Below are 26,345 nucleotides of genomic sequence, written 5' to 3' on the forward strand. Positions count from 1 at the left end.
ACGAGGAGGATCGAAGATACCCAACACATCAGAGATCATCAGCTGGCTCACCTCCGAAGAGACTCCATTTTGGTATCTCGCGTTGAAGGATATTCAAGAGCTGTTACATGATCTGGGTCTGAATCCAGACTTTGAACCTAAGCCTGCTGACAAGGCGAGCTCTTGGAGAGGACCGAACGCAGGCGGACATCCTTTTCTAACATTCACTTGCATCAAATCATCGTGGAGAAACAGGTATTTGAACGGCCTGACAAAGAGCGAGAGGGCTGAAATTGGGCGAGAATTGGAGTGGATTGAATCTGTCCGTCATTCAATAATTGATGGAAGCAGAAGCAACGTTGACGACGACGACGAAGACGATGTGCGAGTCTCTGTCACTAAATGGCGGGTCGACCTTGCTCAAAGAAACCGTATCCAGCAGGGTGTCCAAGGCAGATACCACATCTCGCAACGTTCGGAATTCCCGAAGGGAAAACGTCAAGGCGAATACGCAACGAAGCCAAGGTCCTCTGGTGACGCTTTTGACGTTAAGGGAAGAATTATGGAGTTTCGTCCATCCGCTGTTACAACTGCGGGCGGACACCCGACGGAGTATGCGGAATTCTCATGCATGAAAGGTGTGCGCACTTCAGATCTGAAAGGATCTCTCGCTTATGTTCACTTGCCTGCAAATAACGTAGAGGTAAGTTGTCAGCCTACTTCTAGATGTCACTCAAGAATACTAATCGAAATAGTGGATGGACGTAAGTTTATTATAATCACCGATCTTCCTCGTAAAACTAACATCTCACGTCTGCAGCGGGTGGTGAAGACGCTTGATGCCAACATTCGGGACGACGGTCGATACTGGCAGAATTTACAGCAAGGACCGGTGTTTTCGAGACATATGCGACCGATTTGTGCCTCTGTTTCTTCCAGATCATCATTTCCAGACTTGGTTCTATGTGTGAGTACTAAAGTATTTGACATGCGTTTGTGTGTTTGTCATCATTAATGCATGCGTAGCTACCGTACCTCAGGTGGGAAAAGGACAGCCGCAGGAGGAGCATAGCATCGTGTGTCACGATTGAACATCAACGACACCTTCATGCTCTTGGTCAGGATGGGCATGGGACTACTCCCAGCGACCAGCAACCAGCGCCTCTGTCTTGGCAGAAACGACGACATTTCAGACCAACGAAGCTAGGCAAGCTGCTTCTCAACGCAGCGGCGCTCTATGAAGCGATGTCTCTGCATACTGAGAAACGGATGATACAAACCACGCTTTTCGGCTCTGATACTCTTCATCTCCGACGCACTTTGCATCAGGCGTATGGAGTGCCACAAGTGGATGTTGATAACAGCACATTTCCCAGCAACTGTAATCTTAGAGATGACAAGACGAGTGCGGTAATGGTGGATCAGCTTTGGATGCGAATCATTGATGGAAAGATAGTGGTCACATCGTTTCCCGACCACTTTGGCCGCGACCTCGCCGATCCCTTCAGTATTTACCAGTGCATTGGGCAAAGATTGAAAGCCGACGCAATGACCATAGATATCAAGCCCTACGATATGGCTCTGGTTATTATCGAAGAATGCATCAGTTGTTTCTTCAAACGACCCCAAACCGCGGGAGTAGGGCCCACTAACTCGCCCTGTGGCATTTCGCGCTTCGCTGAGGAGATATCCTCTATGGTAAGAAAGAATTGCTTTGTTATCTGTTTTCCGCTGGTCTCGATCTAATAATCTGAACAGGCTTCAAAATCCGCATACTTCGGCAAAAGGCACCGACTGTTTCTTCTGTCCGAAACACCAATTCCACCAGCCGCCTTACTTGAGCTGTTCGACGCTCAACATTATATTGAAAGCATACTCTACGACTTGTCAATGATTGAACAGGTTCTTTCTGAGCAAGACAGTGTCATCGAAGATTTTATAGGGGCTGCAGAATCCCAGCCAAGAAGATTCCCAACGGATGACGGCTTTAAAAAGTTTGGAACAGCCGAGGCTTTCCGTTCAAGAGCATTCCCTAGGGATAATCCGAAATCGCGTTACCGAATCGAAACTCAGCTTCTCAAATCTAGGATACAAAGCCAGATGCGTGAGGTCAGCAGCATGAAAGATACATTGAACAGTATCCACAGGACGGTCAGTCACACAATGCGACAAAGACAGTCGCCTTCTTGCTGATAGCATCATTTAGATCCTCAGTCTATCAGGAATTCCCGTTCCTATTGATAGAGCTTCAGATTCAGGCAAAACTAGTATGCGTGGGGTTTACAAATCAAAGGTCCTTCCACGGTAGTATCCTGAGTCTCACCAGTCGTAGAACAGCATCAAGTTGTGAACATGACAGGACACTTAATATAAGTCTCAATAGATCACGGTCCCTTTATGTCTCTCGTGTCTTCGAAGTATCGTTAATCGTTCTTTCACCTCAAATCGATCAGTCTGTCTACTTTGCTAGCTAGGATCAAATAAGAGATCAGAATGGTTTGGCACTGTAAATGCAGAGCAAACGACTGCTAGTCGGAAACGTAAAACGCTACATAATTCACCACCATACCAGTGTCCAGTCCAGTCGATGTTGACTCACTGACCGTTCCATGCCCGGGAAAATTTGTCCCGATTGCGACATTCAGGACAGGATAATAGGCTTGGTCAGCGAGGAGCAGCCACTCTTTCTCAGTGCCAGCATCACTTCCCTTGACCTCGTCAAACTTCTCGCCATCCATGAGCCCTACATATCATTAGTAGATGTCCAATAGATTCTTCTTGGATAATCAGTCCACACGTCCACATACACTGAATTGTTTGGTCTTTCCAATTGGAGTTTGTGCGATCAACTTTCAACGCCCAGGTATGGAACTGGGTATGGTCGAATTTGTGCTGGCGGTCGTTGGTATTGCCGGAAGGGGCATCATGTTTCTCAATTTCACCGGCATCATTCTTCACGCCCCAGTGAAGGGACGCAAGACTCCAGTCGTGGCCATCGGAAGCCTCAAAGATGTCCCACTCTCCGCACAGGGGCCACTCGACGCCATCATTACGACTCTCGCCCAGAGCCCAAAATGCCGGCCAGACGCCACCTTGCTTATCAGACGAAGCGTTGCCTGCCCGGAGCTCAGCCTGTAAAATCAGCGACTTGCCCTCTGGACACCCATGAGCAGCCTTTCCTTCAAGCCGAGTTGATGTCCACCTGCCGTCCTTGTGTTGTGGGAGGATGAACAGCTGGTCTTCGTTGTTCCCCGGCATACTTGGGGGGTATGACAACACATAGGTGAGATCTTCGGTTGTATCGTAAAATTGAATCTCGCCGGTTCCGGCATTCGGTTCGACCTTTATCCCATCCCATTGCTTGTAAGGCGCGGAAGACGGGTCAGTGGTATACCGAGTGAAGGAATCATCTTTTAAAGGCTAAATTAGCAACCGCTACCAGGATATGAAAATCACAGAGTGACACACTGATTGAAGGTGCGACTGTGGCTACCAGACTAGGGCATCAGGGGTTAGTCTGAGAAACATGAATGAAACTTACACCATATCAGTGAAAAGCCGGCAATGGCAGCAGGGTACATCTTGGACGAGATTGTGAAGATGGAGTCATTGACGGTAAAGCTAGGTAGACAGCTAGGAGCTTGCTATCGTCATACACAACCTTCATGTATTAAATGATTGCCGGCTACAGCTTTTTCCATGGCCTCAGCATCGTCCTTTCAGACATTGCGTTTGCACAATAAGCCCGAAATGCGACCCACCGACAAATTGCCGACACGGCCGAGATCACCATGGACCGACCCCGAATCCTCTCATTGTCATTGAGGCATTTTACTTTTCCCATTCTGTTCCCATCAGCTGAGCGCGAAGTCTTTTCTTCTGTAAGCGCTAAACAAACATACGCAAATCCAGACTCGATATTTTCATAGTTTTAATTTCGGTCGACGCCCGTCTTGCTATGATGCTCGGCGCCTTGGCCAGGTACGGCGAATATACCGACCCAACGAACTGCCCAAGGGTGCATTTACGCTGAGCTTCTTCTCCATGTGCGATGGTCTGTAGGGCTGCCCCATGCGTAACGTTGCTTATCCTATGATCCACATGAAGAACCGAACTGCCTGTTTGAGGCGATCCTCCCGCGAGTTGCGCAACGGTGTAGGGAATCCAGAGCGGGAGAGCCCGAGCGACCCTATGAGGATTCCCGAGGGGAAGCTTAGATTTCGAGAAGATGCAAGGAAAAGCTTGTTGAGAATCTAGGGTATCATGGGAGGATCAAATAAGCATTATTGGATCACTTGGCTGATCTCACGCGGGCCGTTTTATCATGAGACCGAGCGGCCCAATCAGAACATAGGCGTGTAGTATTTGGGAAACCCACAAAGTGGATTGAAAGACACCAAGCATTGGGGATAGAGAAGATGAACCACCCACAACCCCTGGAAACGATACGAGGTCGGAGAATTATTTTCAGCGCGGAAAGTCCCTCAATAAAACTATCGGATATGTCGGCAACTTTCTACAAAATGGGGTTACACTGACTAGGCATCAGCTTTTCTTGCCGTCGATGGCACCAGCATGCAATGATCTTGTGGTGGGGCCCTCGCACCAAGGCAAGTTCTTGGAAATGGGGTAGGTCGAGCATTGCCTCGGACCATGGTAGTAATCATTTTCAAGACAAAGAATATGGTAAATCAGGGCAGATCATATATCGGATTCATTCCTCTTCTCGACTTGAGTCGGCATCATCAGCAGTCGTGTTCAAGATGTTTTCTTCTAAAGCTGTAGGCTTGATCTCAGCTTTGCTTCTCACGAAGTCGCTCGTGAGGACGACCCAGGCGACGTATCTACCTGAGTTGACATTCCCAGACGAGATAACCTACGGTTTGTTTATTCACGTCCGTTAAGTTGTGTGGCGTCATCTGACTTGCGTCTTCTAGACAACACAAACCAAGGCTACAACCTAGACGCTCGTGCGGAAACAACCCCTCATAGCAGAGACCCGACACATCAGCACCCTCAACTCACACCACCACAAATAATTGACACTATATACGCCGGTCACGACGGCCATTCATTCGCAGGATCGCCCCTCACCCGCCGAGATGCAACCAAGTGTCTTAGTGATGGAACCTGCGCAGACAAAAGGTAGGCCAGTCAATCAGGCTGGGACTCTCGTGGACCTTTGAAAGCTTCGTGACTAATTGCTAATGGTTATCTTTTGTAGTTGTTGCAGCACAAAAGGAACTTGCGGTTATGGTCCAGAATACTGCGGCAAGGGAAACGTAAGTGAGGTGACCCTGCGAATTTGCGACAGTCAGAAGTGTCCGCCATTTCCTGTCAAATTGCTGACATACATGTCCTACTTTAGTGCACATCAGGCTGCACAGCAACAGCTATGTGCGGAAAGTATAGCGAGGGTGGCAAGGTCAAGTGCGGTATGAATTTGTGCTGTTCTGCTATGGGCTGGTGTGGGGTGAGTCGTTCCTGATTGATTTCTACCTAGCAAAAATGAGACGATTCAGCTAATGCTTCTTAGACCACGGAGACTTATTGCGGCAATGCCGACCCTCAAGGTGCAACTCTTCCATGCCAAGCCGGCTTCGGCTCATGTGAAGTTAAGTCTGGTCGTACCTGCGGCGTCGGAAGCGGCACTACCAACGGCCGGACCATCGGCTACTACCAAGGTTCCAACACCCGCGATCGTCTGTGTAATCACATCTACCCCAGCGATATCGCAAGCACGGGATACACACATCTCTACTATTCCTTTGCCTCCATAGATCCGAACAGTTTTGCTGTGGTGCCCGCAGACCCTGGAGATGTCGCTCTTTACTCGGAATTCGCGGCACTGAAGAGTCGAGGGCTGCAAACGTGAGTCCCATTGCTGCTCGGCCCTACTTACTTGACTACCAGACACTGATCTGCTTGTTTCACTAGATGGATTGCAGTTGGTGGATTTGACTTCAGTGACCCGAACAAGGCAACGCATGGGACATGGTGAGCCATTAAAGTCTGCCAATCTCTCAGTACCAGTGTATGAGACTGACATGTGGATTACCAGGAGCAAGCTGGCTGCGAGCAAAGAAAGCCGCACAGCCTTCATTAACTCTCTGTTGGCCTTCTTGCCGCAGCATGGCTTCCAAGGTGTTGACATTGACTGGGAATATCCCGTCGCCTCCGAGCGCGGAGGCAACCCGGAGGACACCCAGAACCTCGTATATCTCGTTCAAGAGATGCATGCTGCTTTCAATGGCGCATACGGTATTAGTCTAACTCTCGCGCCTGACTACTGGTATCTGCGCTATTTCGATGCAAAGGCAATGGAGAGTTCTGTGGACTTCTTCGGCTTCATGGCATATGGTGAGTTGATCTAATTGTTCCTTGGCTACTCCCTGGGTATTCTTCCTTGGCTTACGGTGCCCAACACCAAAGATCTCCACGGCTTCTGGGATCAGGACGTCAAGACACTCGGTTCCATCGTTCGTGGTCAGGCCGATATCCGTGACATAGCTACCGACGCCCTCCCCTTGTGGTTTGCAGAGCTGGATCCCTCGAAGATCAACTTTGGTGTTGCGCTTTACGGGCGTGGATACACGGTAACTGACAAGAGCTGCAACGACCTCGAGTGCTCTTTCAAGGGCCCAAGCAAGGCCGGCGTCTGCACTAACAGCGACGGCGTTATGTCTTTGGTCGAGATCGAGCAGTTAATTCAGAAGAAGGGCTTGATACCGAAGTACTTGCCTGACACCATGATGAAGCAAATCACATGGGACGATCAGTGGATCGGTTACGACGATGCTGATACTATCAAGGAGAAGAAGGCATGGGCAGATAATCAGTGTTTTGGTGGAACTATGGCATGGAGCGTGGATTTCAACTCAGGTGCCGGGAGGTAAGAAGCTTTACAGCAGCCTGGCATTGAAATCCAGGTCGTCAATTCTGACAAATACCAGTGGTCTGGAGCCGACGAACACTACGGACGGTACTTGTGGCCACGCAAATGGAAACACGGTCTGCGGAGATTGGCCTCAGGGCAGCTGTTGCTCAAGGTTCGTCTACATTTTCATCAAATCCCTTGTCTGGTTCTGCCTAAGCTGTGATCACCAGTCACCCACTAACAACATATCTTCAGTGCTGGATGGTGTGGAAACAGCGATGCTCATTGCGGTAGCGGATGTCAGTCCGGCGATTGCATCAGTGGGGGAGCCACGACTGATGGAACGTGTGGACTTGCGCACAAGGGCACAGTCTGTGGGTCATGGCCCCAAGGAGGCTGCTGTAGTCAGGCTGGCTTCTGTGGCAGGACTCAAGCACACTGCGGCGAGGGTTGTCAGTCTGGACCATGTGGATGGAGAGTCTTGGGTAACGAGGAGCGTATTGCAATCGTTAGAGGCTCTTAACCTAGGTACCTAGAGCGTGGAGGAAAATGTCATTGTGCAGGTCACATTTTGCATTTATGAAGTAAAAGCCTCTAAAGAAAATCATTCAAAGTGTCCACGTATGTTAATGCAATTGCATTTGAGTTCAGGGTATTTGACTGTTGTATTGCTTTAGCAAAACTACTCTAAGTGCATGGTATCTCGGGAAGGATTGGACCCGTGAAGGTCGTCCTCTTTACTGCATCTCCGCTGCTTGCCCCAAGGCAGATATTAGGAATGCTTGACACTGCCGTCGGGGTTGTACATCCTGGGAGGGTACTCGTAGGTGTAAGAGTCGTCCCTGGTGTTTCTCTTGTAACCCTTATTGTCGATGTAAGTACCAGAGGAGGACTGGCCCTTAGATCCCCAGGCAAAAGAGTCGTTCTTGGAATAACCACCAGAGCCGTACTGGTTTGCGCCTGAGCCGTTGTTGCTGCTGGAACCACCGCCGGAAGACATGTTGATGAAGTAGAATGGTGATGAGGTGTATACAAAGTCTGATAATTCGCTCTCTAAATCTAGCTCTTGAAACCCTTCCAGCCCAGGATTTAAATACTGAAGTGGATGTTGAGGCATCGTTAGTGAATATGGTGAACACCGCATAGTGATTTGGTTGCCTGTTGTGATGCCTGAGTCTAAGCTAACCTTCACCGAGCCTACTTCATTCACCGTAACCGTCCGCCTAATATTTCTGAATTTCTCTCGAATCCTACTAGGTAAGGTAGCCTGTCTGGTGCCAGAACTACCTTGTGTTACATATACACACGGTCTTCACCTATGCCTCAAGCTTCACCAGAATAGTGATGACCTTTCCGAAAGTCTTATACTTATCCCAGGCAGCCGAAACCTCAGGTTTCTTGTATGTCTCGATAGCTTGCTGTTCAGATTGTTAGTTCCGTTCGCTATGAACGCTTGACACTTTGTGGGCTCTTACATCTCTGCTATCCCACCCAAGAACACCAAGACCGGTTGTCGGGCCGTCGTCAGCGCTAGCACCACCCATCGAGTTGCCGCCGATCGCGGCAACAAGATCCATCCACGCCTGCGTCGCTCCTTCATGCTGGCTTCCATCTGCCAATTCAAGAAACGTGAACTGGGTCAAGGCCTTGGGCTTGTCCGCTGGGAATTCGCTGGTTTGGAATTTCCTGATCAATGGAGGTGCGCCCATCTTCGCTGCGGCTTTCTGGAAATGCTCCTTGGCCCACGCAGAGTCGGCAAAGGCCTTTTCGTCTTCTGCCGATGCAAACGCTAAATCACATGTTACTACACCGTTCAAACATCTTACGTTGTATGACGAAGTATCCGGTCATTACCCATGGTCTGAAAGAACTTAAACTCAGACACCGGTCCAAAGTTCTCTCCAATCACCTCGCCGCCGGAAACACCAAGAACACCAGGCTGCTTGGCAATATCGGCCTTGATCGCGGGCCAGTGTCCGAGAAAGTCGTCCTTGTCGGCGGGGGGAATGTTAGGAGTAACGGCGACGATGTAAGGCATGTTGGCGGTTGTTTGGTCTGACTGAAGTCGGTTTTGATGCTGAGTTGTGATTGCGGTTGAGGTTATCGAAGATGATGTTAATGATGCTGCTGGTTGTAATTGTGTCGAGGATGGGTAGAGCAGACGGGGACGAAGAGGCTTATATACATGCCCCTCCGGACCCTGCTGCATGAATGCAGAGCTGTTGTAAGCCCGGCAGGCCAAAGCTTCCTATCCCGACACGGCGCTCGCCCGGAGCCCGAAGAGCGACACGGCATGACAACCATCAGACGGCGCAAGACAGACCGCGTCGTACAACTGACCCTTGGAGAACCCGAAAATACGACAGAAGATGCATGTCACACGTCAAATCAGCCTTGGGCAAAGCATCCACCCCCTCCCCGGCTGATCTCCCAGCGTGCCGGCATCGAATCACGGCTTCAGGGTCCATCATCCGAGATCCATGGTAGGATGGGATTAACCGCGCGTAAGACGTGTCGTGAATTGCCTCACCCCAGGATTTTGAAACCCAGACTGCATATGGAGCCGGGGCCGGGGAGTTGGCGATGTGGAGATTGCGTTTGCGCGGAGCCGGGGGTCGGCGGTCCGGCCGGCTCATGTTTATTCCTGCGTTCGCTCTCGGGGTCTCGTCTGATGCCGTCGTTCATGCCCCCTCCACTGTGCCGAAAGTCTAAATGGCCCAGACCAGTATGGCTCAAGCGTGGCGGTGAGGGGTTCCGGGGACTTAAGGTTGGCCGGGTGGAGAGGACGGCGAAGAAACTCGGCATAAAGATTCCTGAATCCGCCTTGTAATCCGTACTGACCGGGCTGGTCTAATGGTAGCGAATAGCATCGCAAGTGGGTTGCCTCTGACAGGTTCCATCAACTCCACATACTGCGTAGTAGACTAAGCCACTTGACGCCAATCGTGTTCATCTCGTATGATCGTCCAAGAAGCATAAGAATTCGATACAGCCTTGCATCTCAAGATGTTCCTGTCGCGGTAATGCTCAGACTCGGGCTGCAGGCACGAGACGGGAGGATTTTCAGGATCAAAGTATCCGATATTTTCGTCCATTGTACCACACTACACGAGATGGATGGAGGTCATAGCTTCGACCCTCGAAGAGGCAACTTGAAGATGATCTCCGCCAGTCTATCTGGCATGCTCAACATCGGGAAGTGCCCTGCCGGTAAACTTTCCTCTTTAATTTCGAAGCCACGCTCTCTCACTCTGCCCACCAAGATCCTCTGTGCGACCACAGAAAACAAAGCATCCTCTTCGCAGTAGATGTATGTTGTGTCAATGCCTTCGTAAGCCTTCCTCTTGGTGGCGTATTTTGCGCACGCTTTGGGGAAGCGCGTCATCAAGGCTGCCCATTTCTGCTGGTCTTCCTTCGACAAATCCGAGTAGAAGAGAGCGCCCATATCATAACCTTGGGTGAAGCATATCAAGCTCCCCTTCAAAAGTCAGAGTAAATCATACGGTGGAGCTAATGCGGTAGCTTACCTCGACAGTCTGCCACGGCAGCAGCTCTGGCGGAGCTATGTCGTACATGGTCTCATTCCCCTCCATGATGAAAGCACAGCAGTACACGAGCCACTTCACGCCGCCGGCTTTGCCCACGGTCGCTCGAGTCTTGACGCCAAATCCTGCAAATGCCTCAGTAGCAATGATACCGCCGTATGAGTGTGCGATGCCAATGATCTCCTTTCCCTGGTCCGCCACTTTTTGGATCGTCTCCCTGATGCACCGAACATCTGCCTCTGGCGGGTTTTCCGGTGAGGGGTTGCCGCCAGACGGCAAGCTCGGACAGACGCACGGGTATCCTTTCTTCTCGAGGATATCTAGGAACTCCCGATAGTGAGCAGGGGAGTGCCAGGCTCCGTGGACGAGGATGACTGTAGGCTTCGACATTTTGGTGTGCTTGCGGGATCAGTTTACTTGATCTGTCGCGGGTCGCGGGTCGCCCAAGTTTATGGGCAATCCTTTCTGCGCATCAGCGTAAGTCTCGCGGCTCGTTTGCTTGTGATTACTCCGCCTTCAACTCATGTTAGACTTTGGATTTTCTCAAAAATCGGACGAATGAAGCCTCGACTTTGTTAACATCTTGGCGAGTTGGATGCTTAAATTAGAACCCCGATACAGCTCAGTGACCCGTCATTACGGCACGTATTCGCCAAACTGTGATTAAAATTACTACGTGCATTCCTCTGCCTTTGTTGCAGGTATCTCCCATGATCCTCTAACTCTCAAAGAAGCGCAACAGCAGCGGCGACACCCAACGCAGCGGCTACGCCAGCCCTTGCCGTCGGCCCCGCTCCCGCTGCTGTCTCCGTCCCCGAGGCTGCTGCGCCGCTTCCGGTGCCAGTCGCACTTCCGCCCGCACTCTCCGTCACTGCCGATACGCTCGTCGTAGAAGCGGTGGTAGCTTCGAGGCTGCCGCCAGTTGCCGATGCGCTCGCGCCCGTCCCCGAAGCGCCCGATTCCGCGGCCCCGCTGGCTGTCCTGCCCGTCGTTGTCACCGTCACAAGCGCAACAGTGCTAGTCTTCGTAGGCGTAACGGTGAGTACGGTGCTCACCGGGGCGGCCGGGTCTGTTGACAGAAAGCTCGCCGTCACAGTTTCCGTGCCGGAGTACATGGGGCACCCGGGAACCTTACGGGGCGGGGCTCGACCGCCACCGCAGTCGACGCCTCGGCAGATCTCGAGGGTGTCTGGGACGTACCAGATGACTGTCTCGTAGGTGTTGCCGTAGCCGATCTCGGTGCGGACGGTGACGGTGGAGGTGAAGGAGGTGCAGCCTTCGATGTCTGTCTTGGCGAGGGCCAGACCAGCGGCTGCGATTACCGTAAGAATGTAGCGCGACATCTTCGTTATTATTATTTGCGTTTGAAATGGAGTGTGCAATTCCAGCGAGCGTGGTACCTGAATCCGAAGAAACGAAAAATGAATGAAGATGTGGGTAGCGAGGGAAGAAACCCACCAAAATCAGGCGGCAATCCCATCATTTTAAGCATCGCGAATGAGGCCAAACTCATCATAAACCTACAGGCTGAATCCAATCGAGACGCCTACTATGAATACTTCGCCTCAGCAATCCAACATGCCCTGGCAGAAAAAGCTGAAAGTAACCCAATTTAGGATACGTCGTGCCGCCTCGGCGCAGCATTTGAGTAACATCGGTTGCTTTCCATCGCCGTAGGGCGAAAAGGAACGAGCAAATAAGGGACTTTGGGCTCGCTTCTGCTGACTGCATGCTATTTAAAATGAGAGTGCTTGGCAAAATGTAAGGCTAGTGAGCCCAAGTCAAAGCGAATTGGGTGAGTCAATTTTCCCCTTGCAGCAATTGAAAGGTGTGTAAGGCCCGATTCACCAATTGAAATTTCGCCCATCGGCTTTGAGGGTGGTCGTTGTTACACGAGCTTATTTATCACGATTTATCACGAGAACATGGTGTTTGACCACGCACCGCCACCCGGCTCACCTTCATGCAAATCCCTGTCCCAATAAGTGGGCTGGTTCTGCCATCCAACGAACGCAGGAATTTGGTTGTACCGGACGAACCTCACTGACCATGCTCAGACAGTAGCTGGAGAACTCAACGGATTTATACGAAAGAAGGAAAACGTATCAACCAGTATGATGTGCCGGATTGGCAACTCGTGAAATGAAAGCGATCTCCGGCCCGCTATTCGGCCTCGGCCCTTGTTCAAGCGCCGACCGGCCCCGCGCGGAGAAGCCCGCTCAGGGGCGGTTAGCAGCATTATTACATGCATGGATCGTCGATATAGCGGACGTTTTTTCTTGAGTCCTTGTGAATTGTGCTGCTATTCGATGCGATTTGACTGGTGTTTCATATTCGCGGTAGTATCGATTACAACTCCGCGACTACGGTGCATATGTCTGGTACCGAAACCCGCTTGATGATCCTCGGAAGGGCTCCGTACGGAGGGTATCAGAACCCGATGAACCCCACATCAGATGGCATTGATCTGAAGTAAAAAGGCCATCAGCCGTGGCATTGAAGTAAAGTTCAGATCACAACCGTTGGTGGCTACCTTATCTGGACGTTCATTTTATAATATCTTACTATCAAAGTCTGGCCGCCTTCGAAAATTCCAACCCTGCGATGTTGTCATACTTGGAGACTGGAGCTGGGGGCATCTCCTTGGCAATGATGGCACCAGTTGTCACAGGTGGTTCCGTAAGCACCTCTACCGCAGCCAAGTAGATGGGCCACCACTAACAATGATTCTCAGCTCCTAGCCTACCTACTTGGCTACGCCATCTACCAACTTTTCTTCAGCCCTCTGCGCAAGTTTCCGGGTCCCAAGCTTTGGGCAGTCTCTTACATCCCTTACGTACGCCTCTACATCTCCGGCAACGGCCATCGAAAGATCTTGAAGCTCCATCAACAGTACGGCCCTATCGTCCGAGTCGGCCCAACCCACATATCCGTCAACCACCCCGACGGCATGCAGGATGTGCGAGGCCACCGCAAGACAGGCGAGAACCCTAAAGACCTGCTCAACTCCATCCCCAATCGCGACAACATCATCGGCTCCAACCGCGCAGACCACCAACGCTTCCGCCGGGCCCTCGCCCACGGGTTCTCAGCTCAGACCATGCTGGCGCAGCAGCCCATCATCAAGCAATACGTCGACAAGCTCTTTAAGAAACTTCGCGATGCATCGCAGGGTGGATCGCGCCCCGTCGACGTGGAAAGATGGTTCAATTTCACAACGTTCGATGTCATCGGTGACTTGGCGTTTGGCGAGCCGTTCGGGTGCCTTGAGGATGAGACGTATCACCCTTGGGTTGATATTATCTTTAAGAGTATCAAGAACATCGCTTTCCTGACTAGCAGCAAACGACTTTCATGGGTGGGCCCATTGCTCATGATGACAATTCCCCGCAGCCTAGTTACCAAGTTTGCAGAAAACAAAGAGTTATCTAGGGAGAAGTTGCGGAAGAGGCTAGATCTCGGGACCAATCGTCCTGATTTCATCGACGCTATGATCAGAAAGTCTGAATCAGCCGGTGCTGTGAGTTTGAAACCCATAATCGATTGGTGTGGCGAGCTGGTACTGATCATTTACAGACGATAAGTTTCGAGGAGCTCACGTCGAATGCGTTCGTTTTGATTGTCGCTGGCTCTGAGACGACAGCCACACTGCTCTCCGCCGCAACATTCTTCCTGGCAACCAACTCTGCCGCTTTGGCGAAGCTCAACGATGAGGTCAGGTCGGCATTTGAAACCGAGGACCAGATTGACATGCTCAGCGTCCAAAACCTCATGTACATGTCGGCGGTGCTGGATGAGAGTATGAGGTTGTATCCACCCGTCCCCAGTTCTAGCCCGCGTATGGCCGGAGAAGGGGGCGACGAGATTCTGGGCGAGTTCGTTCCGGAAGGGGTAAGACTAGAATCTTCATTGAGAGCGAGGAGACGTAGAAGCTGACTTGGATCTTTCCCTTAGACAACTATCGACGTGTGGCAATGGGCCGTCTACCACAACCCCGATCATTTCGCCAGAGCGGAGGAATTCATCCCTGAACGGTGGCTGGACGACCCGAGGTTCGCCAACGATGCGAAGAAAGCTCTCCAACCTTTCTCGACGGGCCCTCGAAACTGTATTGGAAAGAAGTATGTTCTTTCTTTGCGGCTGAAATCCATTGTCATATCAGTACAACGTTTGCTAACACAAGTCCCGTCTTTAGTCTTGCCAATGCAGAGATGCGCCTGATCTTGGCTAGGTTGATTTGGAACTTTGACATCCGCGCCACGGACGATATCCAGAAGTGGTACGATGAGAGCGAGGTCTATATTTTATGGCAGAAGGGGCCTGTGAATGTGTACTTGGCACCTAGGGCTTGATGGTGAACCGGGACTTGTCCTGTGGTCTTGGATGCTGCATCAAAATGCAAATCCATCGCGAACTCATCAACTTCACGGTCATGGATAATCACTGTCGTAAAGCAGTATTGAAATCATTTACAAGAAGTTTCCTCCATCCATTCCTTTTTCCAGATCCAGAACCAGCCAGGCAAGCCCCACGGTGATGGATTCATGGTTCCAGCAATACCGAGTGGGGTGAACCAACCACGATAATTGCACTCAACCCCCCTGGGGCTGGTTTTCTTGAGTACGATGCTCTGCAATGACATATCAACTTCACCGTGAAGAGCAAATAGACCAGACGGCTCTTTGCAATTATCGGCAATGACCTCGATCGTACCACCGGCTGACTCCTTCGCCCCAAACCTAAACCGTATGTTCTCAATCGGCCCAGTTTCGAGAAACGTCGCTTGATTGCGCGCCGTGTCCCAGGTGAAGTACCCATACCACTCTCCATCCTCCATCTCCTGTACCAGATGGCGGACGTACCTTCGGTTCCAATGGTCCCAGGACCCAGTCGATGAAAACGCCGTGAGCCGTCGCTCAGCCTGGTCCGGCGACAGCGGATCCGGCAGCGGCACAACCGCGCCTCCCACTTCATCTTGCACCATCGCCAGCGGGAGCTTTCGCGGAGACGGCAGATACTCGCTCGCCGGCCTTGCCGAGAAGCTGCTTCGTAATAGGTGCGCAAGCAGGACTTGCACCAACAAGGCGGCCGTCTGCCTCCCTTCCCACGACGTCTTGAAGCGGTGGAAGGCGGTGTGCGTGTCGTCCCAGGTTGCCATCTTGGAGAGGTGGTATGCCATGATGCCTAGGTTGTTCAAGACCTGCGTCTGTAGTAGACCCAGCGCGAGGACGAAAGCTTGCTGGCGCACGAGCCTGTTAATCTGGGGTAAGACGTGGATGTAGGAGGCCCAGTTGTGCGGATCCGTGAGGGTTATGAGAAGACCTGTCGTCGCTGCGGCGACGCCTAGATCAATCGAAGGGATATCTTTCCTCTCGTTAGCGACGGGGTCAACAGGGGATGAGCGAGAGCTTACAGCCCAGGACGGCGAAAGTGGAGAATGTGCCGATCAAAGCTTGGGTCTTCCGGAGGAGTTCGGAGCTAGGAAGCTTGACGCTGCCGGCGGATTGCCAAGACACTGCTCGATACGGGAGCATGAGTTCATCGAGTTCGTCTGAGAGGCTTGGGAGGGTTGGGGCGACGGCGGCGAGGTGGGACCAGGCAGTTCTTGCGTCGGATTCGGGACGGCTGATCAAGGCGCTGTTGACAATGTGTGCCAGCGTGTACTTGTTGGGGATTGATTTGGATTCGGGCTCGGGTGCCTGGCAAGTCTGTAAGATGAGGCAATTGTGTCTGTACTAATTGGCTCTTACATGGTGACAGAACTGAGCTTGAAATACAAAGGGATTGCTGCATGACAACCGGATACCGCGGGAAACACAGGTGAGGGCGTGGACGTCGGCGACATCGCAGTACGACGCGATGCGGTGAATGAGCTCGGTCGGAAGATTCTCCAGAGATATTGCCAACTTACCCTCTAGGCTCAGTCTCTCCATGTTGAGCTCGGTGAAGTTCATGTTCGTTACCCCAAGTACTGGTATACCGCTGAGCTTTTGGTGTTTCAGATGGGTGATGCCTAGAGAAACAATACGCCATGACCTCTTTGAGGGGCGAGTCAGCTTTTGAACATGTGCACTGCCGCCAATGAGGGGTCGTCAGCGACATGGCCTCAGACTAGGCTGCAATAAGCAGATATTCATGAAGGCTTATTCCAATATTGATAACGCCCATTACATGATAAGAGCAATCATCGTATTAATATGTAAGGCTAATGCAATTACAATTCATCATAAAAGTCGTCGCAGGCCTTAAAAGAATGAAGGCCGATTCCCATCGGCGACGACTATGCCATTTCTGAGCCAATCTGGCTCTTTTACTGGTCACACCTGACGACCAGCCGATTGAGTAGAACCAATTTACTGAGCCTTCTTCGCCTTGGCGATCCTGGCCTCGCGCCTGCGCTGGTGGGCCTCGGCACCGGCCTCTGTGTCCATGATATAATCCCACCACCTGAAGCTCGACGCATAGTTTCCGATAAACTTCTCGTGGTGCACGTCGTGGTGCTCGGCTCCGGCCCAGAAGGGGAGGAAGTGTCTCAGGGACCAGGGGAAATCGTATCCGGAGTGCGAGTCGATGGCCTGGAACAGGCGCAGCACGATCCAGAGGTACATCGTGAATAGGTGCAGGTCCTTGGTGATGAACACCCAGAGGATAGGGGAACCGACGGTGCCAAGGCCGAGGAACATAACCTCAATCGGGGAGGCATATTCAGCAGTCATACCGAACGGCGCGGAGTAGTAGTGGTGCATCTTATGTACGGCCTTGTACAGGGGCGGCCAGTGGGCGCCGCGATGCATCCAGTAGTGCCAGGTATCTTCGAGGACGAAGAAGATCGCGATCTGGTAGGCCATCTTCCACGCGGGCGGGAAGGGCACACCATAGTCGAGGCCGCACCAGGTCGCGATGGGGTGGAAGAGCCAGATTTGGGGGAGTTCGACGGTGAAGTGGCTGAAGAGGACGAGGGCGCCGCATTCGAATTGCTCCTTCCATGTTGGGATTTTTTGCTGTGGGTTTGATGTGTTAGTCGACCAGTCCTTCAAAGCCCGGGTCGGTCTCCGGTGTTTGTGGAGATGAAGATCCTCCTCCTCCGTGGAGCATGGATGGAGCATACCTGCTGAATCTTCCATCTACGGAAATAGGGGATCGCGTCGATTATGATCCACGGCAGACTACGGCCGAAGTAAACGACCTCGTGCATAACGAACGTCATGATGCCTGTGGCGAGGATGTCGTTCTGCATCCACAAGTACCAGGCGGCCCAGAGGCGCTCGAAGGTGTTGAGCTGGACATTGTACCTGTTGACGTCGTCGAGGACGCCGAGGTAGCTCTGGTGAGAGGCGGTCTGGTTGGGGAACACGACGGTGGCGTTCCTGTAGGAGTTGTGTGTAAGCTCGATGCGACTCTTTCGATTCGGCGCGACTCGTGGTGACCTACCAAGTTACTGAGGTCGCCATGTTATCGGACGCAACCCCTGCTGCAAAGGAATGACGGGAAAACACAAAACACAGATGCGAAACGCAACTTTGATTTCGAGATGCGACAACTCCGATGGCAAAGGGGGCGAAAGAAGTATATAAATCAACGCGCCGCAGTGGAGAAGCTGCTTACATCTGTTGGCGGGCTTTGGAACATGTCCCTTATTTCTGGAAGAAAGCGGCGTGTGTGGCAGGGGTGCGCAGACGCCGATGGCACGATAAAAATTCATCGGCATCCGCTCTGGTGTGGTACGACAACTTGCATGTTTTCCAGCGAATCCAGGCCCTCAGGGGACCGCCAAACCGAATACGAATCACATTTGGACTTTGAAATTTCCATTGGTCGAGAGGAGGAATTGATCAGATTGGCGAATCTGGAGACGGGAATTGATCAACTTTGAGTCTTTTTCCCAACAGACTTGAACGGTTTGCAGCTGGAGAGCAGGCAATTGAGACCCATTTTTGAGAACGCCTTCACCCCGGGCGACCCACTTCCCGGTGGTGTGTTTGTGGTGTGATTTTCCTCGCCGCCTGTTTGGCTCCGAGATTACCGGCTTTCAGGGGAAGCTGCTGCTGCACATTTTGGCCGTTGGGTGGCTTTGCTGGTGAATCTTCGGTGAGCACGCGTCTTGTTCATGATGATTGATGACGAGCTATGAGACTACATTCTGAAGATTATGATGCCTTGGGATCACTAATAGCAGCTATGTTGAAAGCCCATTCAATGATATAGGGACCCAAGCCACAGTCTGCGGATTATCCTGTCAAGATGATGATCCTGTTCAGCTGAAGCCAGAGTCAGCCCCACTCCATGATGTGATTGTGCGTCGGCATCGGGTGCCAATCATCCGGGGAACACCTCCACTTCGGCCGGTGTGTCTTGATCCTCTCGGAAGCTGACCGGGTCTGCGAAGCGGAAGACGTGTTCTCCGACTGAGGGTCACGCCCCATCCGGCGAGAGATGCGCGGGCATCACGTTACGCTCATCCGGTCGCGTCCAGGGCGGGCAGAAGTGGAACCTGTCGGCGGCCTTGATGGGTACTCAGCCGAAAATGGGTGCGCCAGACCGGACTTGCGGTGTGGAGTTGGTTCAATTGAGATGGATCAGGTTATGGCTGAGATCTCCAGCCAGAAACCCAGGCCTGATCTATTTGACTTCCCAATAATCCCGTCGGTTTCCGCATAACGCCCGAAAGATTTACCCACATTGTGGTCCAGTTTTACCCCAAACCCAAGCATCTACTCTGGATTACTCCGTTGCTTGTCAAGAATTGCTCTGTGTTTCGGTATGCTCCTCATATTTATGCCGATTACATAAGGATATTCATTACCTCTACTCCACCAAGGGTGTACGAGCGTCTCGTACAGCCCGACGGTATACACTTCTAAGAAAGTATGATTGATTAATTGCCAGATGAGCCCCATGGCAACAACTAATCAATTCCGATTCCTAGCACGGTTGCTCGGGGACTTACTGATCATTTCCCAAAGTTCAACCTATAAAGTTCAAGTTCCTGCAATCGTGAGCCAAATTACAACGCCCCAAACCCAACTAATTACGCTTTTGTCGTCTCAAAACTACAATCCATTTCAAGTTCGCCAGGTATGCGAAACATAATCCAACTTTCGTACTGTCCCAACGACAATTCTGACACTACATAGAATGAAGTTCCTGCTCTTCGCTATGCTCACTGCGCTGGTCAGCGCCAACCCGGCTCTGAAGACTTACGCGAGGGACTCGTCCGAACTCAATCACCTGGAAATACGCCAAGACTGCGCTTACTCGGTCTGCAACGGCGGATGTGGAACGTGCTACCAAAACACCAACGTCTGCTGCCCCTACGACATCAACCAATCCTGCTTCCAGTTTTCTTGCTAAGAGCGCACGACGCGAAAACGGCGGGAAGAGACCGTGGGGGGATGATGTGATAGTGGAAGTCGGTCATGTGTATTCCATTTGTTGTTAGCTTTGGCTCAATCAACGTCGTATGGGCCTGCCCTGTACACTAGACCTCAGCCACAAATTTCAACAGGCATATTGATATCTTCTCGCAAATAACACTCGGCAGAATTGCCGATGTCGCGGTATCTACTTACTTCAGGCCTTCTGGCCACTAACCCCAACGAAGAAATTGGAACAGAATCGCGAGACCCTCGCAAGACCCAACGGCAACTGGCAATGGCAATGCGACTAAACCTTTGACGACAGTTGAAAGATTTTATTCTAGAATCTGTGCCTTGCCGGCTAGGATGCTGCCAAAGTTCTACAATTGTTTACAGTAGAAGATTCGCTACGTGACCCGATACTTTGGCTACAAGCGTACTGTAGCGATACTCTCAGCAAACACTAGCGAATGGACCAAGTCAGGCAAATCAAAGCCATTCCTCAGATAGTCTTTCTAGGTTGAACCTTGACATAAGAATTCCTAGGCTTCACAAAGAAAACGTTACAAGTTTCCCAAGATCCGCCAGGCGTGGCAGCTGTGCCCTCGAGCTTGAAATTGAAATCGCGAACAATCCTAGGGATAAGCTTCGAAATTTCGAGGATGGAAATATTCTTGCCCAAGCAGGTTCGTGAACCCAGGCCAAACTGCCATAAGTTTGAGTCAGCAATCGATACGCAAGCATAGTCACGGCATTAGTCCTTCTCACCGGCGTCCAATTCCTGTTCATGACCGAAAGTTTGGCCTCGTCATCGATCAACCAACGATCCGGACGGAAGTGGTCAGCGTCTCTCCGAACAAGCTCCTATCCCGGTGCTGAACCCAGCTGTTGATGCCAACGACCGACTGTGGAGAGAACATCTACTGTTAGCTACCGAACAGCGACTGACTCGGAATGGTAAATACAACTCTTACCCCCTCGGGGAAGAACCTTGCCCCAATCGTGGCACCACCTTCAGGCACGACGCGTTCAAGTGGTATTCCTACGGCTGAATGAACACGCAAAGCCTCTTTAATGACCGCTTGGAGGTCAAGGCATTTGCTGGCTTTCCTTGAACGTAGGTGCTTCCGAAAGCTCACTACGGCTGGTGAACTCGTCAATTTCCTGACGCAGCTTCCTCATACTGTCTGGGCTTTTCAGCAAGTTGTAAAGCATAGCTGATAGGCTGAGGCCGGTGGTATCAGACCCCGCAAATATGTTGGCTGCACAGCCCGCGAGGACATAGTCGTTGGTAAACTTGGGATCGCTGCAATGCTTAGCCAGGAATTTAGTCAGGAAACTCTCTTTGGCAGCCACCCCATCTTCTTGGCCCTGTACATCAACAACCAACTTCGGGGATGCTCGTTTGTCGTCAATTATCTTCTGGGTAATTTTCGGCACAAACATGGCCGTACCATCGCGAAAGAAACGGTCGAAAGCACTTAACATCGACATTGCATACTTATGCAAGGAAGGGAAAATACCAACCACGCTAGAGTAAACCAAGGTCCTGTTGATATTCTCCATCACGTTAGAGACGTCTTCTCCCTGATCCAGAAACCCGAGACGTCTCCCGTAAGTCATCATTGCGACAGCATCAAATGCAAAGCACTGAAACCAGTGACCGAATTCAGCTGAAATTCCTGCTCTCGAAAACTCGTCGAGTCGCTGACAGAAGAGAGCCCCGCATTCGTCCAAGTAAGGCTCGTAATGGACGAGAGAAGTCATCGAGTAGGGACTAGAATAGAACCGCCTGGAAGAGGCGTGGCGCTGGATATCTTGCTCCGCAAAGATGTTCACCAGCCTATTGTCAGGTGTCGTCGCGGAATACCAGTCTGACTTGCGGAACTGCGTCGCGTGATCGTAAATTGTTTTGGACGATTCTGCGTTGTTGATGCTAAATCGGTTTGGACCATAACGGACGATTGGGCCGACGAAAGGATGGTTAATGAGTTTCGGGGTGAAGGGACAGATTGGTTGTACCGTATTGCTCATGCAGCTTTATGTTGACTTTTTCGAAGCTGCCCTGCTTGACATGATAAAGGTACCAGAGGTCGGTCACGCGTGCCAGGAACGGCCCAGGCACTGCTCGGAGAGGACTTCTTATCCATTTCAACGAGGCAACCGTGAACTTGACAAGAAATGCGAAGTTTTCAATCGCCAAAAAAATGCTGTACATTCGTCTCAAGGACGAACTTTATGTGGGAAACAAAACGTAAAGGTGGGTCTTGTATAGTAAGGCCCCAGATGGGGCTGGATGAATGATTTCTGTGGGAGAGAAACCTGATGCGGAAGCAGGGCAGACGGACATGTTATATCATCCGGCGGGAATTATAAAGCATTACCTAGTAGCATCTTCGTTGAGATGAGTCATAGACTGGGATTCGGATGCCGTTCTGGGGATTCACTAGAGGATTGTCAGGTACGAAGCGTGGCCCGGGCAATCCGGAATCGGCAAATGTCCGACACTACATAAAGATGACCCAAAGTTGCAAGCCGTATGTCTTCCCCAGTGGGCGGCTAGGGAACAATGATGCACAGGACAGCAGACTTGCCTTGAAGGATGCTGGAACTGCGTCTATCGTGTACTATTATGCTTGCGCAAGCTTACTTTGAAAAACGGCGTCAGGGTGACAGAGAACACATCCAATGCCCGAGACAAGAACACGGATAAGCGACCGAGAATGATCTGAGAAATAGTCATGACAGCTTCATTGAATGGACAGGTATTCATGGTAGTAAGACGCGATTTTATCGTAGTCGGCGTCACTGTATGCCTTCGTATATATCTTGAATGAGGCCAAGTTGTTTGCAGCCATTGTGAGTGCTCTTCTATGTGATTCTCTCAGTCGAGACTGTGCTTTTTCAGGAGCTACCGTGTTGAGATCGTGTTAACGAAAACTTTCAAAGACCAGCTCTCCTCCGCATCATGCAATGGCTGTCTAGGAGCTTGGGACAGATTAATACCTTGGGTCGAAGTTCTTAAAGAGGTTACATTGAGCTCGTCCATTTGGAACTACGAAACACGCTCGGCTGTGGGATCTAAATAGCCCGCCCGGCACCGCAGCGCCTTCTCCTCTGACCCCACATCTCCCGGAGGCCGTCTGTTAGCCGTCTCCCCACCTCCCCGAAGCCGTTTGCCGGCCTTCTCCACGCCTCCCCGAGGCCGTCTGCCCACGCTTATCGCACCACTTCCGCTGGCATCCTTCAGTATACCACTAACACATATGCTTAAAGCACACGGCATTTTACTTAACGTTGTGGAGTAATTAACCAGACCTGCGATTCGCACTTACTTGCTGGAACAAAGTCATAGCAGTGCTCATTAGGTCAGACGCAGAAGACTAGTGCGCTTCGTACTTAAACACATAAAGAACGATGCTAAGCATATCTCTGCAGTAGCAATCTACTTTTACAAATACGACCTGACCTGAATCTTGATCTTTCTTGAAGTCTGTCGCAAGTTGAATGTACCGTATAGATCCGCAGCCATCATGCCTCCCAAGACGGTCGGTAATGCAGTCGGGAAGTGAGGAATAAATCCTTTAATGAGCCCAAACAAGGCCTTGTTGTAAGAAACACTTGGTTTACTGTTCTCCAAAGCCTTCATTGTACATCGTCGCAAAATCTGTCTCTTTTTCGTCCCCTCCGACTTGAATTCGGATACATCATCGGTCTCGTTAATGATCGCTCTTATCCTACAGCTGATACAGACGGACGATTTGTTCTTACATGCTCTGGGGCGCAGCAATAACAAGGTTGTGAAAAATGTGCCGAGGCTAGTGGTTGCAGCTGGCAGTTGGGTGTCTCTCCTGCTACAAGCAAGCGCCCTGGCTTTCATAGGACAAGCCGTGAAACCCATCGCCCAGAAAAGCGGACATATGATCCAGGTCAGTTCATTATGACTCTTAACCCCATCATCAGGAAGTTGACTATAAGCAATCGATTGATTAGTGGGCGCTTTTAGCGGCTTGTCTGTTCTTCTTTCCCTTCTACATCCTTTCCACAGGGTTATTAGGCAGAAGCCGAAATCCCGTGTGAGACCCCTTGTTGAGTTTGTGGCGGATTGGATGTTGGTAATTCCCTAAGGAGCTTTTTAGCACTCTCAAAAGTTTGATTCTGCTCCTAAATGGTTCCATGTATTCGAGAAAGTCGTGATTGGGGCAGGTAACTTGGGCTGGGTTGTGCTTAGCCCGTGAAGTCAACTCTACAACTCAACATCAACTAGATACTTATGTCGAGGGTGGATTTGGCCAACGAGTGGGAAGTCCCTCATTAAAGAGAAGATGGAGCGTAATATGACTGAGACTTGATTGGAGCATAAGTCTTAGTGTAACGCTGACGTCGTTAGCTTAGCTAGGCTTTCCATGCCTCACACGTGAGTTCTAGGACAAGGACAGTTATTTCCATCTGAGACGGCAGTTGGGGAGTCTGTTTAATTGAAAAAGTGTCTCATTTGAGAAGATTCAAAATGTCAGAATCTACTGGGTCTCGTTGATGGACTGACGTCAAACGCCAGTGCGCTCCAAACACCGAATATCAGATCTCAAGTGTGCCTCATCATTCACATACGACCATACCCACTGGAGAACTCGGGATCCCGTCCGCTCTCCCATAGATAAGCCAGTGAGGGCTGGAGTAGTAGTCGGGTCGGTGACGACCGGCGAATGCCCGGTGTTGTATGTCTTTTTGGCGTTTCTTCAGAGTCACGATGATTTTTCTTGGTGTTGTGGAGTAATCGGAACTGTGGCTGATGTGGCGCAATTTGTCACTTCTCCAGCGATTCTTAATCTGGCTCCAATCAAAATACGCCAGGAGAGCTTTGCTTGAACTAAGAATTTACTGAGATGCAGGAACATGCTGACTGACATGCATGAATCAGTGATGAATTACGCCTGAAGGTTCATCAGTAGCCACTACTTCCTGCTTTATGCTTAATTGCGCATCGCGGCAGGGTATGGGCCAGCTTCAACAATAATGATGACGACGAGTCCAGAGTGGTATCGTAAATAGTTTTATCATCAGCATGACCTAAATTTTGCATCCTGGACTCAGCGATGAACGTCAGTTTAGTGTGTGCTTTCTCAATGCTTATTGCCTTGTTGTATATGTCATCAACCATTCCGTTATCCGCCATCTCGACCACTTCGACTTCCTCCTGCATACCACCCCACCGGCACCAATGGTTGATGACCCGATCGCTTCTTCTTCGGTATTTGTGCGAAGGAGGTGATCTTAGGCAGATGTTGCTTCACTACATGTCTGTGATTCTGATCATTTTAGGTTACAGTCTTTAGAAGCACGTTCTATTCATGAATAATCTTCTTATCGCTGCTTCTGTGCTGTTCGGCGTAGATGTACAACGCCTCGTAGTCCCTACATGTGTGCTGGTATCCCCATCCCGTACTCCCAACCCCTTTAGGTGGTAACCATTCCAAAGTAGTATCTCCTGAACACATGATTGACTGACGCAGATAGTCCCAGCAGTGGGAGAGGTGCGTAGTGTTTACCGTGCTCAACTTGCCATCTCGCGCGGCGAAGTATCCGGATCTTGTCATGTACTGGTAAATACAAACTTCAGCAACCGTCGACATCAGTGCGGGATTTTACACTTACAAGGCAATGAAGCTGATGAAACACTGCGACGAGTGCCCTTTGCTTGGGAAGAGACCGATCCATGCCCGGGTAATATGGAAGTTCATCCGTATCGGCCGTCACGTTGATCCAGCCCTTGCCCACTAGCATCGAACCACATGGTCAGCAACCCATACACCGATCGGTGCCAACTAGCGGAGGGAACGACATACTCGGAATCAATTTGGTCCACATCTCCTCCGACTTTGCATTCGGTTCTCCCCCAAACACGCTCTGGTACATGAATAGCTTCTTGGCCGTTCTCTCGGGCGGCATCCATGCCGGCAGGCTGGAACTCGACTGTGACCGCAAGACCAAGCCCAAAGCAGCCAAGAAAGCAATGTTGGACAGTACAAGAAGCACAATCGCGACTCGCGTTGGTATGAAGGGACTGTGCTTCGGCCTGAACGTCGTCTGCTCCAAGGTGTCCGAGGACTCCAGCAGGATCTGCTTCTCCTCGTCCACGGAGGAGGTCTCTGTTGAAGATCGCGAACCTGTTGTCCATGTTGTTTTACCACAGGTGTCAGAAAGAATAGAGGGATGGATACAGTAGATGTCATCGGTAATAGAACAAGGCATACCATATTCTTTTGCCAGCAAAACAAGGAGACCGACAAGTATTAGGCGCTGGCGCTGGCGCTGACCGACGGAGCTGGCCCATGCGGAATTATCGAAGCTAGGTGTTGTTCGAATCAGTCCACAACACAGGATCTCCTTGCCAACAAGACTGTCAGCCAGCTCCGAGAAGATCAGACGATATTCTGATTCAGGATGAGCTGCGGAGAGAAAGCGTACTCAACTCTCGAACAAATGGGAGCTCCGCTAGGCGCGGGCGCCGAACTCTCTCAGAAAATTGGTTACTCGAGAAACTTTGGCGCAACTCCAGATTGACTCGGCTGCTGATGGTTTTGCCTT

The 26,345-nt window shown here is 51.0% G+C and overlaps 7 protein-coding genes and 1 pseudogene across 8 annotated transcripts; 2 read left to right on the top strand and 6 right to left on the bottom strand.

Moving 5' to 3' along the window:
- Window positions 1–2,507: 2,507 nt before the first annotated feature.
- Window positions 2,508–3,560, bottom strand: GCG54_00012719 (uncharacterized protein; the record flags this gene model as incomplete). The annotated part of the gene is made up of 3 exons (XM_045412592.1): window positions 2,508–2,722; window positions 2,787–3,389; window positions 3,521–3,560. The coding sequence occupies 3 exons, from the start codon at window positions 3,558–3,560 to the stop codon at window positions 2,508–2,510; spliced, it is 858 nt and encodes a 285-aa protein (XP_045268598.1).
- Window positions 3,561–5,204: 1,644 nt separating this feature from the next.
- GCG54_00012720 (putative chitinase 10) lies at window positions 5,205–6,875 on the top strand (the record flags this gene model as incomplete). Its single annotated transcript, XM_045412593.1, has 6 exons — window positions 5,205–5,261; window positions 5,348–5,452; window positions 5,516–5,850; window positions 5,917–5,976; window positions 6,041–6,339; window positions 6,412–6,875. Coding segments are annotated over 6 exons (1,320 nt in total), but the record flags the coding sequence as incomplete, so codon positions are not given.
- A 753-nt stretch (window positions 6,876–7,628) lies between these two features.
- GCG54_00012721 (uncharacterized protein) lies at window positions 7,629–8,894 on the bottom strand (the record flags this gene model as incomplete). The annotated part of the gene is made up of 4 exons (XM_045412594.1): window positions 7,629–7,907; window positions 8,191–8,274; window positions 8,332–8,645; window positions 8,711–8,894. The coding sequence occupies 4 exons, from the start codon at window positions 8,892–8,894 to the stop codon at window positions 7,629–7,631; spliced, it is 861 nt and encodes a 286-aa protein (XP_045268600.1).
- A 1,086-nt stretch (window positions 8,895–9,980) lies between these two features.
- On the bottom strand, window positions 9,981–11,744 carry GCG54_00012722 (uncharacterized protein; the record flags this gene model as incomplete). The annotated part of the gene is made up of 3 exons (XM_045412595.1): window positions 9,981–10,334; window positions 10,384–10,800; window positions 11,283–11,744. 3 exons carry the CDS (start codon window positions 11,742–11,744, stop codon window positions 9,981–9,983), a joined length of 1,233 nt encoding a protein of 410 aa, XP_045268601.1.
- Window positions 11,745–13,053: 1,309 nt separating this feature from the next.
- On the top strand, window positions 13,054–14,753 carry GCG54_00012723 (Isotrichodermin C-15 hydroxylase; the record flags this gene model as incomplete). Its single annotated transcript, XM_045412596.1, has 5 exons — window positions 13,054–13,080; window positions 13,136–13,921; window positions 13,978–14,292; window positions 14,356–14,522; window positions 14,597–14,753. The coding sequence occupies 5 exons, from the start codon at window positions 13,054–13,056 to the stop codon at window positions 14,751–14,753; spliced, it is 1,452 nt and encodes a 483-aa protein (XP_045268602.1).
- Window positions 14,754–14,866: 113 nt separating this feature from the next.
- GCG54_00012724 (Methylsterol monooxygenase) lies at window positions 14,867–17,852 on the bottom strand (the record flags this gene model as incomplete). Its single annotated transcript, XM_045412597.1, has 6 exons — window positions 14,867–15,765; window positions 15,815–16,109; window positions 16,152–16,383; window positions 16,759–17,402; window positions 17,510–17,768; window positions 17,833–17,852. The coding sequence occupies 6 exons, from the start codon at window positions 17,850–17,852 to the stop codon at window positions 14,867–14,869; spliced, it is 2,349 nt and encodes a 782-aa protein (XP_045268603.1).
- Window positions 17,853–20,259: 2,407 nt separating this feature from the next.
- GCG54_00012725 lies at window positions 20,260–21,975 on the bottom strand (annotated as a pseudogene). The gene is made up of 4 exons: window positions 21,780–21,975; window positions 20,732–21,679; window positions 20,526–20,621; window positions 20,260–20,463 (listed from the first exon to the last, which is right to left on the bottom strand). Coding segments are annotated over exons 1-4 (1,444 nt in total).
- Window positions 21,976–25,102: 3,127 nt separating this feature from the next.
- On the bottom strand, window positions 25,103–26,009 carry GCG54_00012726 (Oxidase ustYa; the record flags this gene model as incomplete). The annotated part of the gene is made up of 4 exons (XM_045412598.1): window positions 25,103–25,357; window positions 25,413–25,534; window positions 25,604–25,924; window positions 25,979–26,009. 4 exons carry the CDS (start codon window positions 26,007–26,009, stop codon window positions 25,103–25,105), a joined length of 729 nt encoding a protein of 242 aa, XP_045268604.1.
- Between the last annotated feature and the right edge of the window lie 336 nt (window positions 26,010–26,345).

Source organism: Colletotrichum gloeosporioides (assembly GCF_011800055.1).
Source record: "Colletotrichum gloeosporioides strain Lc1 chromosome Unknown consensus_16, whole genome shotgun sequence".
NCBI lineage: Eukaryota > Fungi > Ascomycota > Sordariomycetes > Glomerellales > Glomerellaceae > Colletotrichum > Colletotrichum gloeosporioides.